Consider the following 13,400-nt stretch of genomic DNA (forward strand, 5'->3'; position numbering starts at 1 on the left):
GTTATGCACATTATATAGACTGGCATTGATATCAAGATCCCTTTAGCCATGTTTGGGTGATTACTTTTTGTTTAGATCATTTCTCTCTTAATTAAAGTGCATTTAGCAGTTGGAAAAGATAAAGAGCAGAGACCATCCTCATCACTCTTTTAAGAAATCCTCCGTTTGATCTGATTCAGCAGGAGCAGGTTACAACTGTCAGCAAATGTTCGTCCATCTGAAATAACCTTAAATAATAACCTTTGTCTCCTATCAGGTTAACTTGACCAAAATATGAAACTGAAAGAGAAAAGAGGTCACCAGTGATTTACCCATGACAATGCAGGCTCATAGATTGGTTGCATGAATGTTTATATTTAAAATATAAATCTTGATTTACAAGGCAGCAGACCAAAATGACACTTTAACAAACACTTATAAACATCATCAACACAATTTTCACCAGTCAAACACAAACACAAAGGCTTGATAGAAAAACACTTTGGAGCGGCAGCTTCCTTACATGATCACTCTTCACGTTTGTCTGTTAAATCAGAGATATTAACAGGATTAAACCTCTCTGTCCTGTAGCTCATTTTACCTCTAGCACCACTGATGTTCCCTCAAGAGACCACAAAAGGGTTTGCTTTGGAAATCAGGTCCATTCTTACTCCTCCTCTTACTCTTTAAAGATAAATTAAAAGTGCAGTCAATGCATCATTTTTAAGCATATCTTTTGGACACGAACACCTCTCTCTGCCACAGTTTGCTGCACTGAAAACCTTCTAATCTATTATACTTTACGTGGCCTCTGTTGTTCTCGAAGCATCCATCACAAGTAGATCCACTCAATGTTTGTCACAAAGACTTATGTTCACATGTTTACATCCATTATCCATCTGTGTACAGCTCATTCAGCCCTGTCCAATGCAGAGCCATCAGAGCTTCAATGCACACTGATGATTCATTGTAAACATTCACTGTAAACACAAACCACCTACTGCCACTTTTCACTAGGGGGCGTTATGCATTCACCAGGCTGTCCTTCTGCTTCAGTCATACATGGATTCAGCCAGGCCTGTCTGTTTAATGGACTCAGCCACCTGTCTGGAGTGCTGCATCTTAGCCGACAGAGCCTCCAGAATGTCGTTCTGGTCCACAGCGGTGGCTGTTCGGTAAATAAACGACCCCATTGACTCCAGACCTCGCATACCTAGATTCACCCCACAACCTGAGGAGAAAAGGAAAGAAAAAAATTAAATCATTCATGCATTAGATCATGTATAACATGGTAATGGCAGCCCATGTTTACAGGAATCATCTTTATTCTGCTTCAATTAAAAGCTGCTCATAAAAACAGTGAGCATCAGGGAGACAGAGGCGGATAAGGCCACTGGGTGCAGTAATGAGTCACACACCCATTAACAACAAACATACTGCACAAATAAAAAATAATTTATTGCTTTTCTCTACAATGCAATCACTATTATTTATAGATGTGTACCTGTGTCAAAGTTGAGCACACGTGCCGCCTCCCCCTCAACAGTCACCGCCACGTCGTCCCCCTCGATGTATGCTGCACTGATGCGTCTGTGAGATAACTGTATCTCAAAGAGACGCCGGCTGCACTGCATGTGGTGCAGTGTCACATCGCTCAGACGAGGTTCAATGTCTGTCTTATAGGCATTGAAGGACTGGTGGAAAATGTTCTTCATGATCTAGGAAGACAAAAGGCAGATTTAAGGATATTTATCAACACTTCTGAGATGAAAAAAGGACAATTTTTTTTTTTAAAAAAACTGTTGTTTCAAGAAAAAAACATGAGATGACAACAAAAATCCTCAGATTTCTTTAAAGACAGGTCATTAGAAATATGCTGCTCCAGCCAGGAGTGCTTATTGACATTTTGCTTAAAACTGAGCAAGGCCAAACATAAGGGGGGGTGAAAGGGAGAGCTTTCTGTGGCCAAGCCAAATATAGGGGCAATCGAGGTCAGCAAAAACATGGTCCATTGTAAAGTTAAGCAGTGAAAACTGTACTTTAATTTTTTTTTTACCAGAATAATAACTATTCTTATGAAAGCAACAAGTTATTTAAATCTGTTTGTGCCATAGTAGCCTTCTTTAAAATGCAACCCCCTTTGCTTAAAACTGAATTACAATGAGTAAATTAAATAATAAAAGTGGATGAAATGAGTTAAAAGTGACAAATAAATGGTTTGTTCAATTCCAGTGTTAGCTCAACTCTTTAAAGAGTTACCTTAAATCTGGGGGGATGTGTTGGCAGATTTCCCCATCATGCCTTTGGGTAAAGTGTTGTTATGTTTGGATGTTGCCTGTTGGACAGTGGTCACTGCATGGGTTATTTTGCTCATGTTTCTGTTTGATTGTTGTTGTTTTGTTAATGTGATACACATTTGCACCATGAGTGAAGTTATCCACTGAGCTAGAGTTCCCACCTGTACTAACTTTGGGTGCTGCTGAAGAACACAGAGAGCTTATTCCTGATCAGTGTTCTCACCTGTTCTTGCTGTGAGATTGACTCTACTTTGTTTTGCCAGAAGAGGCCCACTATGCCACAGATTTGAAGGAGTTACTACAGCTTTGTCAAAATGTAGAATATTGTACCTGAGACTTTCAAAAGTGTAGTTTATCTATGTAAGTGTGGACAAATACAAACATTTTAAAGTGTCAAATTTCACTCTATATGAGTTTAATAAATGCTTCTATTTTTTTCCTTGCATTTTTCTTTATAATAGAGTTTGACGACGTGGTGTCAGTCTCTTGTTGTTCTGGCCAATAAGGAAAGATTATATTTTACTGTATAACTCCACAGTAGCTACTCAGTACTAAAAGTAAACTTTAAATCAAATAAATTTTACTTTTACTGGTGTAGTTTTATAGACCAGTGCTTTTACTTGAACTTAGGTAATTCTAACCAGAGTAACTGCACTTTTACTAGAGTAGCCTTGTACTTTTTACACCACTGGTTAAAAGTGGAAAAAATGTGTTTAAGAAGCAAAAATGCACAGGTAAATAGTGATGAAAAAGGTTTAAAATGTGAAAAAAATTGATAAAAAGGCACAAATATTTGCAAAAAAAATGATGAAAAGTGGTAACAAAGTGGCAAAAATGGGCAGTAAAAGTGGTTTTAACAAATTTTAACAACAGAACCTAGTAACAGCGTGACACGCTTTTCAGCTCCAAAATGAGTTAACTGTTAGTCAGGAGGCTAGCACCAATGCTATTTATCTAACACACATACATGAATATTATCAATAAATCAAAACTAAGGATCACCCAGTCTCTGGGTTTGCCATGGGCCCAGTAAAATCTGTGGGCTCTGGGCTCTGAGAGACAAAAAAAGGAAACAACACTGAATTCAGGACATATTCAAACTTAAATACTAAGCTTAGTCATGAATAATGTACTTAAAATGACACTCTACTTTCTACAATTATGAATTATTTTGGTTGATACAAGTTATGCCTTCAAATAGCTTACCTTTTGATTTTGAACTACTTAGATAACTGAATTTGTAATTTTGGGCTATGAAGAACTTTGGCCTGCATCTTTAGGGTAGAATAGGTGGAATTAAAAAATCTATTTATTCACCAAACATTTAGTTAAAAACCTATTACTGCTAAAACTAAGACTTCCAACATAAAGAGCAATCCCTCCTCTAAAATACCAAAAAGCTTTTCTTGTGTACTTTCTTCAGTCCTATATAATGGGACAAAAAGAAAAAGAAAGAAGAGGGTTTCTCCACCTAATTTCTGTTCTCATTGATTTTCAGGTGATGGTGGGTATTGAGTGATGTGCATTTCTCCCTCTCTTTCTCTGTGCTCCTTTGCCCCGTACTCACATAGTCATCTGTTACCAAGTAACAGTGCATCTAAATGGCCACCCACATAGCAACAAGAGCTCCAAGGATGGTCTTGGTATTTACCTGTGTGTACTCCACTGTATGCTGTGTGTGATCAGAGAATGACTTTACATAGAAACCTGGAGAGTTTAAATAAAAAAACAACAGCCCAGTAGTCACTAAAGCGACCACTGTCTGATGTAGAAAAAGTGCTGCCCTCTGTTTATCCACTGGTGCGTTAAAGCAGGGTACAGATGGCCTCTACAAACACTTTAGTGAGGTCTTTTTCTCCTCCCCCTTTTCCCCATTTCTTCCTCTAATGCTCTCAGCCAACCACACACTCACACATCTCCACAGACTTCAACGTTTGTGCACACTCACACCAACATGTACACATTCAGACACTAATGGACTCCAACAATAGTGCAGTCAAAGGCTATTTGCTAACTGAAAGGTGAAGAATAAGTAGGTGGGCAGGATTTATTATTAGCCGCCTTTCCCTTGCACTAAAATGGAAACACAGCTGCATGTTCCTCACACATAGAGTCTTTATAGAAATGTATTTGTAAGAAGTCAACAACAAAACAAACAAGCAGAGCTGGAGTGGCTCACAGAGGAGTTGGCCGTGTGCCTGAGGAAGCGGACCATCTTGGTGTCAGATGCAGGGCAGACGAGGGCCATGTAGCGGTTTCTGAAGGTGCCGTAGATTTTCAGGTGGAAGCCGGTTTTGAATGCCGGGTTTCGGTGCTCTCGCAGTGCCTCCACCCCGTAAGCAGACAGGTCAAAGTAGAGGCTGTGGGCTCTGATCTCAGGGGTGGGAACCTAAAGTGTAGAAAGACAGGAAAAAAGACAAATGGCATATGAAATCATGTCAGATAATAAACAATATTGATACAGGGATCTTCATTTTGATATTTACCATACGTCTGCAAATTGGCTTAAATTCTTTTACATGCATTTCATGTACAGTGAGTTTAGTTCACTTTTTTTCAGTTTTGTTATGTTGCAGCCTAATGCTACAATAAAAATGAATATTTTTTTATTCATCTACACACAGAATGAACAAATAAATAAAAAGAATTTTAGAAATGTTTTTTAGCTGAGATGTTTGGAGTCACCTGTGGTAAGTTAAGTTGATTGGAAAGGCACACACCTCTCTGTAGAAAGCCTCACAGCTGACAATGTATTTGAAGACAAAAATAAACAATTAGCTCATGACAAAGAAAAGATTTGGAGTATTACCAACAGGCCTATAGAACTGTCATCACTTGAGATTAACAACACTTTTTTTTTACTTTTAGTGGCCCCACATTTCCCCTAAAGCCAGAATTGATCAATTTTCTCCTCAATGGCATAAACTATCCGAGTGGGATCAGACAGCACCTAGTGCAGACGAGGGAGACAGAGCAAGAGCAGAGCAGCGATAGGGAGGGGATGAGGAGACGGCGGGGCCGAGCGGGTCATATCCTGGGAGGTAAATTCAATCACTACAGGAAACAGCCGGGGAGAAAAGCGGGCAATAAAAAGCAGACCACAGACACTAAAGAGAACGTGATGGGAATGGTTATGGCAGCATAAAATGGGAAAGGAGGCTAAGCCTGTGTCCAGGTATTAGTTTATATAAGCCTGGATGTTTTTTTCTTACCTAAACTGATTTTTTCACCATAATAAAATCTACCTTAGCTGCAGCTTGTCACTGTCTGTAATAATGACAACATTCTATCTTAACAAGTTCATATCAATAATATAACAACAAAGCTTTGGGTGATCTGTGCAGGATAAATACCATTGGTCTGGCTTTTTAATCTTATGTGTGCACTAACATATTACAACACATGCTTTATTTCTCTATCTAAATACAGGCAAATAAAAAAGCCCATTTTTATAATCAGTTTCTCGATTAAAGTGCTCTCTATTCATGTATTCTGTCTTTTGTAGGCCTCTTGGTATCATCACTGAGTCATCCTTCAAAGAACCATCTGCTTATTTAATATCAGGTGACTTTTTCCACATTTTGAAAAAAAAAAAGCATTGGCTCTGATATTTTTTGTATCTTGATTCATATTCACAGATTACGAATGTGGTCAAGGGGGTGTAGCAAATCTCTGGCCTTATCATCCTTCATCACGTGAATCCATCAGAGCAACAGCTGCTCCTATCAAACTCAATGAGTAAATCAAAACAGGGCCAGTGTTGAGTCTGCTCAGATCTGTCTGTTTATATGAGAGTCGCATATTGTGTTTAATATTGCATTCGGCTGTTACTGGCAGGCTCACGTCCCTGTTTGCCCAACCCGGCTTTATTAGGCCAAATAAAGTCGCCTTCACCATGATATCCTGTAATATCCTGTTTCTACAGCTTTCATTCTTTACTCAAACACACACCTGTCACTGATTGCCTCAGCGTGTGTGCATGAGTGAATGTGTGCACTAAGGTGTGCGTACATTCATGTTTGCGTATGCAGATTGTGTGCTCTGACCTGTCTCTGATCCAGTCTCTCGATAGCAGCGTTAGCTCCATAAGCATGGCAGGACTCCACAGTGTAGTCTGAGCTGATGCCCAGCACAGAGCAAGAGTCTCCACACGAGCCATCAGCCACCACGATCACACGTGGCCAGTTATTTTGAGGGATCTTCCGCAGGTACTCCTCTGTGAACTATGAAGACAAGAGATACAAAAAACAAGGAAAACTCTAAAAAATCTCATTTAGATTTTGTAAAGATTTGTCATTCACCTAACAGAGAGGGATATAACATAGCACATACTCTGAAGAACACAGATTCTAATTTCTGTAACTAAAGGTGCAGCTTTTAATAAAATTTTGTAAAAATAAGTGTTTGATTGCAAAATATTCACAATTCTCATAAAAGGCTTAATGCATGTAATTGTATCCCTCAGATGGTGTAAAGGAAATTTTTACGCTAAGGGTGTAAGTGGCTGAAAATGGCACCATACATAAATAACAATACATATATAATAAATTATTTTTTCCCCATTTTTTTTAGATTGTTTTTTGATAAAGATCAGACCTGACCATAAATATCAAACATGAATTAATGTTTGTGAATTTAAAACTTTAAATGCCAGTTCAAGTGCAAACCCCTGGTGTTTGTGATATAAAAACACACAGAAAATGACAAATTTTATATGGACTAAATGCAAATTGAATTTCCTGGAAGAGGATTATCAGAGCCTTCAATGTGTTATTAATGAGTAAAAAAATTGATTTTTATGGGGTTTTTTTTTCAGGAATGTAATTAATCAATAAATTGTTATGCTCAAGGTGTAAGTGGCCAAAAATGGACACTGTATGGACACTATATTTGTAATTAGCTTTTTTATTTAAGGAATTTAACCCTTTTCGTGCCAGTTTAAGTGCAAAAATTCAAGATTTTTGTACTATAAAAAAACACAACAAAATATTTTCTACATAGAACATACTTGTTAGATTTCCTTGAGGAGGATTGTCACAGACTTGAATATGTTGATAATGAGCGACAACTTTAATTTTATGCATTATTATTTTTGTATATTTTAAGATTATAATAAATCATTTAAAAAGGCGTCCCTATAGGGAACCTGGAAAAAAGCATGCAATTTCCCCTACCAGACCTATTTATAGACATCCCACACCTTGAATGTTTAGAAGAACTCTCAAGAATTTTTTTTTGACCCATAACAAGTTCTGGTATTAAAATTTCAAGTCTGCTTAAAAAAAAAAAACATACCTTCCAAAATGTATGTTGTTTGCATTAACACTTAAAAAACAACAACAACAACAACAACAACAACAACAACAAAAAATTACAAAATGTCACATATACCCTCTATTGGCTAAATAAGAATTATTTTGAGTTTTCTTATGCACTCATTGGAGAGTTATGACAGGGAATAGAGTTAGAAACCAGGCAGAGTGGGGAAAGATATGCAGGAAAAAGAGCCACAGGCTGGCTTCACACACAGGCCAATTGTGTTGAGGACTAGAGCCTCTCTATATGGGGTGTACCACGCGTTGACACAACCACCAAGCTACCAGAACCAAATATCATGTTTTTTTAAGTTGCCATGTGCCAGCAAGGGAGCTCATAGTAGCCAACACACTACCACCCCTCGTCAATGACTGTCAATGGCGACCAGATGGGAGTAGTGTCTCCAAGCAGTCTAGTTTGGTTCAGTATAGTGAGGACCCTGATCCATCTTGCATTTCCAGAGTGCCTCAACCCAACTTGGTTGGCAGATATGTGAGCTAGATGGCAATACCCACATCAGCTATAAAATAGTGTGACATCTTAGCAGCCTGAAAAAGTTTAGCCTGGCAGTTCAATAAAGAAGACGAATGTAGCACAGGAAATGCAACACAACAACAGAGAACATCCAGCATTTTGTGTTTTTTTCTTCTTCTTCTGTTTATCACAATGAAAGGGAGCTATTGGCCAATCAGCAGACTCTAATGAGTCTTACTGCATCCTTTAGAGTCCTAACTTTCTGGCACAACCCGCCAGAGGAGTGCCTAAAAGGTAGGATGATACAGATTGTTTTTTTTTTTTTTTGCACTTTTCCCTAATTTGAACCAAACCATACTAAACTACACTGTTGAAAGCTGCAGAATGGGCTCAAGCCATTGTTTCTTAAGATCAGAGCATCTTTCAAAGAGATTTTTTACTGTGTCAGTGTGTTACAGTAAACACCATCCACTTAGAGAAAAAAGAGCATGGCATGAGTGATGAAAATTGGAATAAAAACCCTATAGAGGCTCAGAGTCAATCAGATCTATGTTAAATCCAGTTACACAGTTGAGAGCATGGGCTTTAAAAAAAGAAATCTTTGTATTCTTAGACATTTGAAGCCCTGACAGGCGAAAACAATCATTCATTAACACTATGTGCTGTCAAATGAAAAGGAAATGGCAAACTTGGCAGTGATTCTAAAGTAAACTGAGGTTTTCAGTGATCTCAACCCCTCCTGACCTTGTCTTACTCCTCCTTCTCCATGTCGATGAGTCACAGAGAGCAGAGACAGCTAACAGGAGCAGCATCAGAATAAAAGACGCTGCTTTTACTGCTTTAGTTTTATTGTATGAAACCCCAAGTCCAAAAAAGTTAGGTTGTTAAAAAAGAATGAAGTGATAGGCAAATCATTTCAGTCTATATTTGATTTATTATGGCACAGTCCAATATATGTAACTGTACAAATGCTGAACTTTATCGTCTTTTTGGAAATATACACACACTCTGAATTTGATGCCTGCAACATGGTCCAAAAAAGTTGGGACAGGATCATGTGTACTACTGTGTAACATTAACTTTTCTTCTGACAATACCATAAATATCTAACCTTGCAAAGCAGATGGATACACCCGTTTCCGTGTTTCTCACTGGTGAATCCATCTTGCAAAGCTCCCATCTGAACCGTTTGGGCCCGATTAGAAAGTGACAGGACCAATCAGCAACAAGGGGCAGTACTTTCAGGCGCAGCAAAGTTGTGATGTAAACAAGCAGCAGCAAGAGCGGGTGCAGTTATGGAGAAGGAGATTAATGTTGATGCTGCTAAAACGCCAGTTTTACCAGAACATCACAGCAGTGAGTTGTTTTAATGAAGTTACACTGATAACCATTCAACGGTCATGAAGTTACACTGATGACCTCTCAACAGTCATGAAGTTACACTGATGACCTCTCAGCAGTCATGAAGTTACTCTGATGACCATTCAACAGTCATGAAGTTACACTGATGACCATTCAACAGTCATGAAGTTACACTGATGACCTCTCAACAGTGATGAACTTACACTGATGATCCCTCAGCAGTCATGAAGTTACAATGATGACCCCTCAGCAGTCATGAAGTTACACTGATGACCTCTCAACAGTCATGAAGTTAAACTGATGACTACTCAGCAGTCATGAAGTCACACTGATGACCCCTCAGCAGTCATGAAGTTACAATGATTACCTCTCAACAGTCATGAAGTTACACTGATTACCTCTCAACAGTCATGAAGTTACACTGATGACCTCTCAACAGTTATGAAGTTACACTGATGACCTCTCAACAGTCATGGAGTTACTCTGATGACCATTCAACAGTCATGAAGTCACGCTGAGGACCCTTGGCAGTCATGAAGTTACACTGATGACCTCTCAACAGTGATGAACTTGCACCGATGACCATTCAACAGTCATGAAGTTACAGTGAGGACCCCTCGGCAGTCATGGTGTTACACTGATGACCATTCAACATTCATGAAGTCACGCTGATGACCATTCGACAGTCCTGAAGTGACACTGATGACCTCTCAACAGTCATGAAGTTACACTGATGACCCCTCGGCAGTCATGGTGTTACACTGATGACCCCTCAGCAGTCATGAAGTTGCACTGATGACCATTCAACAGTCCTGAAGTGACACTGATGACCTCTCAACAGTCATGAAGTTACACTGATGACTCCTCAGCAGTCATGAAGTTACACTGATGACCTCTCAACAGTCATGAAGTTACACTAATGACCCCTCAGCAGTCATGAAGTTACACTAATGACCTCTCAACAGTCATGAAGTTACACTGATGACCCCTCAGCAGTCATGAAGTTGCACTGATGACCTCTCAACAGTCATGGAGTTACTCTGATGACCCCTCGGCAGTCATGGTGTTACACTGATGACCTCTCAACAGTCATGAAGTTACACTGATGACCTCCCAACAGTCATGGAGTTACTCTGATGACCATTTAACAGTAAATCATTTTTACTCAATCATGGCAATATCCCCTGTGGTTTTTTAATTAATCTATTCACTTTGGAATGTTCAAGATGTTTTTGAGCATGTTACAACCTCTCAACTTTTTTGAACATGTTGCAGTTATCAAATTTACAATGTGGAAATTAAACAAAATCATATTTCATCAGTTTGAGCATTAAACATTTAGTCTTCGTTGCAAATCACCGTATCCCCATTTTACACAGTTGGGATGTGTACACTGCTTCCTGGCTTAGTAAAACTTATGGTTATGAAAGCACACAATAGTATGACTTTAACAGAGTAGAAACAGAGCCTCATCTCTTGGTTTCCAGCCATGACACAGATATTCAGTGAACATTTCATAATTGTTTGCCCACAATTAGCGCTCACTGCTCCCCGCTGAGGTTTGGGGTTAGTGGGTTGTTTCTTTGTTTGTAGTCAATGACCAGCAGGGAAATTGTTCTCATTGTGTTATCTCGGTGTCATGAAGCACATGCTGAAGGAAAAAAAATAAGCAAAATATTTTCTACTGAAATTGTGATAACATTTGCTGTTGTTGTTTTTAATCTCCAAAGCTCTAATACTAACTTGAGGTGTGTTTTACAGTAAATTAGGCACTAGAACACACAGTTATGAATCTAATCAGGATTTTATGTTACAATCCATTTTATGTGCAGTTTTACTCTTAATGATGCAACGTTTAGATTTTCCACCATTCAGTTTAACAGTCTTTACCCCCAGCCTAAAAGCTGTGGGCAGGATTCTCCTCAGGTTTGAGGTCAGCTTACATAACAAGTTATTTCAACTGATGAGCGTGCTTTTACTCGGACATTACACAATGTTGTGTGAGAAGAAGCTTTGGGAGTAATGTGGGAGGGTATATGTGCAGTCAGCCTTTTATAAATGAGCACTTTTAGCACAGAAAGTCAGATTTAAGGAATTAGGAATGACCAATAAATAGCCTATAGTTAATTTGAGTTATAAAATATGTTTGTCAAGTTTCAGGGTGCTTTAAGAGCAAATTGTGTCATGTTGAGAGCAGAAGCCACAGCTCAAAGATGTTCTGATGTAACACACAGCAGCATTGTTCAGGATCGGGGTAAAGCTGATGTGGCCTCTGAATGGTCCTGGGAACAGGGATCTCTGTCCCCATTAATACTAAGAGCTATCTGACCCAGGCTGGAGTGGAGACACACACCAGCCTGTTTGCTTTGACCGCTGCCACTGAGGGAGGATCAGGTTTGACAGACTGTAAAGGCCCAGTCATTACAGGATGGAGGTGAGACTGAGACTCTTTGCTGTCTACAGTGTCATCACAGATTGTTTCTAGATCAGTGCTCTGAGTTTTTCTGATAACTTGCATGAGCTAAATCCTGACAGGAAGAAAGGTTGTGTAACATGGGACTGTAACACATCAGGATTACTTCATAAAGCTCTACCAGTACTGTGAAGCGCTATGCTGACTGATGTGCAACGGTGTGTTATAGTACCTTGGTACCTAGTTGAACTTTGACTTCCACTTTCTGCTTCTTCTGCTCCAGGATGCTGAGCAGGTACTCCTGAAACACACCGATCCTTGTAAAAAAGTGCTCGTTGTGCCAGCAGCCCTCCATGTTATCAAAGTCCACCCCGAGTCCCAGCAAGAACTTGACACTGCGGGGGTCCAGGGCGATCTGCTGCGGCCGGCAGAGCAGGGCGGTCCGGTACCTCTCATCCAGCACGGTCAGTTTCAGCACCTTCCCGGAGCGGACAGCAACCAGGGCAGCCGTCAGCCCCACGGGACCAGACCCCACGATGAGCACCGAGATCCTGGCCCGCCACTGCCTGATGCCGTCCAGGCTCACTTTGACCACCACGTAGACGCAAACGGCCACCAGGGTGCTCAGCGCGGTGTCATAGGCGAGCGCGCGGTACCTCTCTTCTGCGTTTTCCCCCATGTCGCCAACTCCAGCGTTTCCTGCCTGCAGCCCGCCCATCCCGTCAGTTGCGTCCCCTTTTTTCAATGTGTGGCCGTCATCTTAGCTTAAATAAAAGAAGAAAAGACCTTCCGTCCATGCACACAGCAAAAGCAGCTGTGCGCGTCCTCTGCGCTCCCTGCGCTGCAAGTGGAGTTGTTGCAGCACGCTGGACTCTCTCTCTCTCTCTCTCTCTCCCTCTCTCCAAGAGAGCGTCAGCACAAAATGAAACCTTAAATATATCCAAACGTTTCAATCCAGCACAATTCTCCAAGTGCCAACGCTTCTAAAAGTCAATGAAAAAGCAGCTGCAGACATGTGAAAGCCAGCAGATGCTTCAACAACAAACTGCAGGGCCTAGGACAGCGTGTCTCTGTTTTACTCTGAGAAACTATTGATTGACTGTTGCTATAACAAGAGAGGTCGATTCTCCTCTCGATGACTCTCTCTCTCTCTCTCTCACACACACACACACACACACACACAAACCAGAGAGGGGCAGCACAGCAACGTGTTGTAAAACCTCAAAGGGCTGGTTACAAAGGACACTACTGCTACAATGATGCTCCCACAGGAGGAGAGAAACATGCTGTAAAAGAGGAAGAAACAGACAGATGTTACTGAATGATGATAGTCAACAGATGTGATCTACCATGGCCAATAAAGTTTCTCTTTTTGACAAAAAAATCCTTTAAATGTCAAAGTGAAAACCGATTTCTACACAATAATGTCCATTTAATAGAAATACTGTATATAATGTAAAAAAGTGATTGCATTCACCCACTTTTAGGTGACTGACTTAATTCAACAGAGGTCCAGCCAACTGGGGCCAGAAATCAGGATCACCTGTGTGCAATCAATG

The 13,400-nt window shown here is 40.1% G+C and overlaps 1 protein-coding gene across 1 annotated transcript; it reads right to left on the reverse strand.

The window, feature by feature from the left end:
* Nucleotides 1–403: 403 nt before the first annotated feature.
* si:dkey-234i14.6 lies at nucleotides 404–12,861 on the reverse strand. Its single transcript, XM_041796224.1, has 5 exons — nucleotides 12,074–12,861; nucleotides 6,323–6,499; nucleotides 4,456–4,665; nucleotides 1,484–1,697; nucleotides 404–1,210 (listed from the first exon to the last, which is right to left on the reverse strand). The coding sequence occupies exons 1-5, from the start codon at nucleotides 12,557–12,559 to the stop codon at nucleotides 1,032–1,034; spliced, it is 1,266 nt and encodes a 421-aa protein (XP_041652158.1). The 5' UTR covers nucleotides 12,560–12,861; the 3' UTR covers nucleotides 404–1,031.
* Between the last annotated feature and the right edge of the window lie 539 nt (nucleotides 12,862–13,400).

This window comes from Cheilinus undulatus, linkage group 9 (genome assembly GCF_018320785.1).
Source record: "Cheilinus undulatus linkage group 9, ASM1832078v1, whole genome shotgun sequence".
NCBI lineage: Eukaryota > Metazoa > Chordata > Actinopteri > Labriformes > Labridae > Cheilinus > Cheilinus undulatus.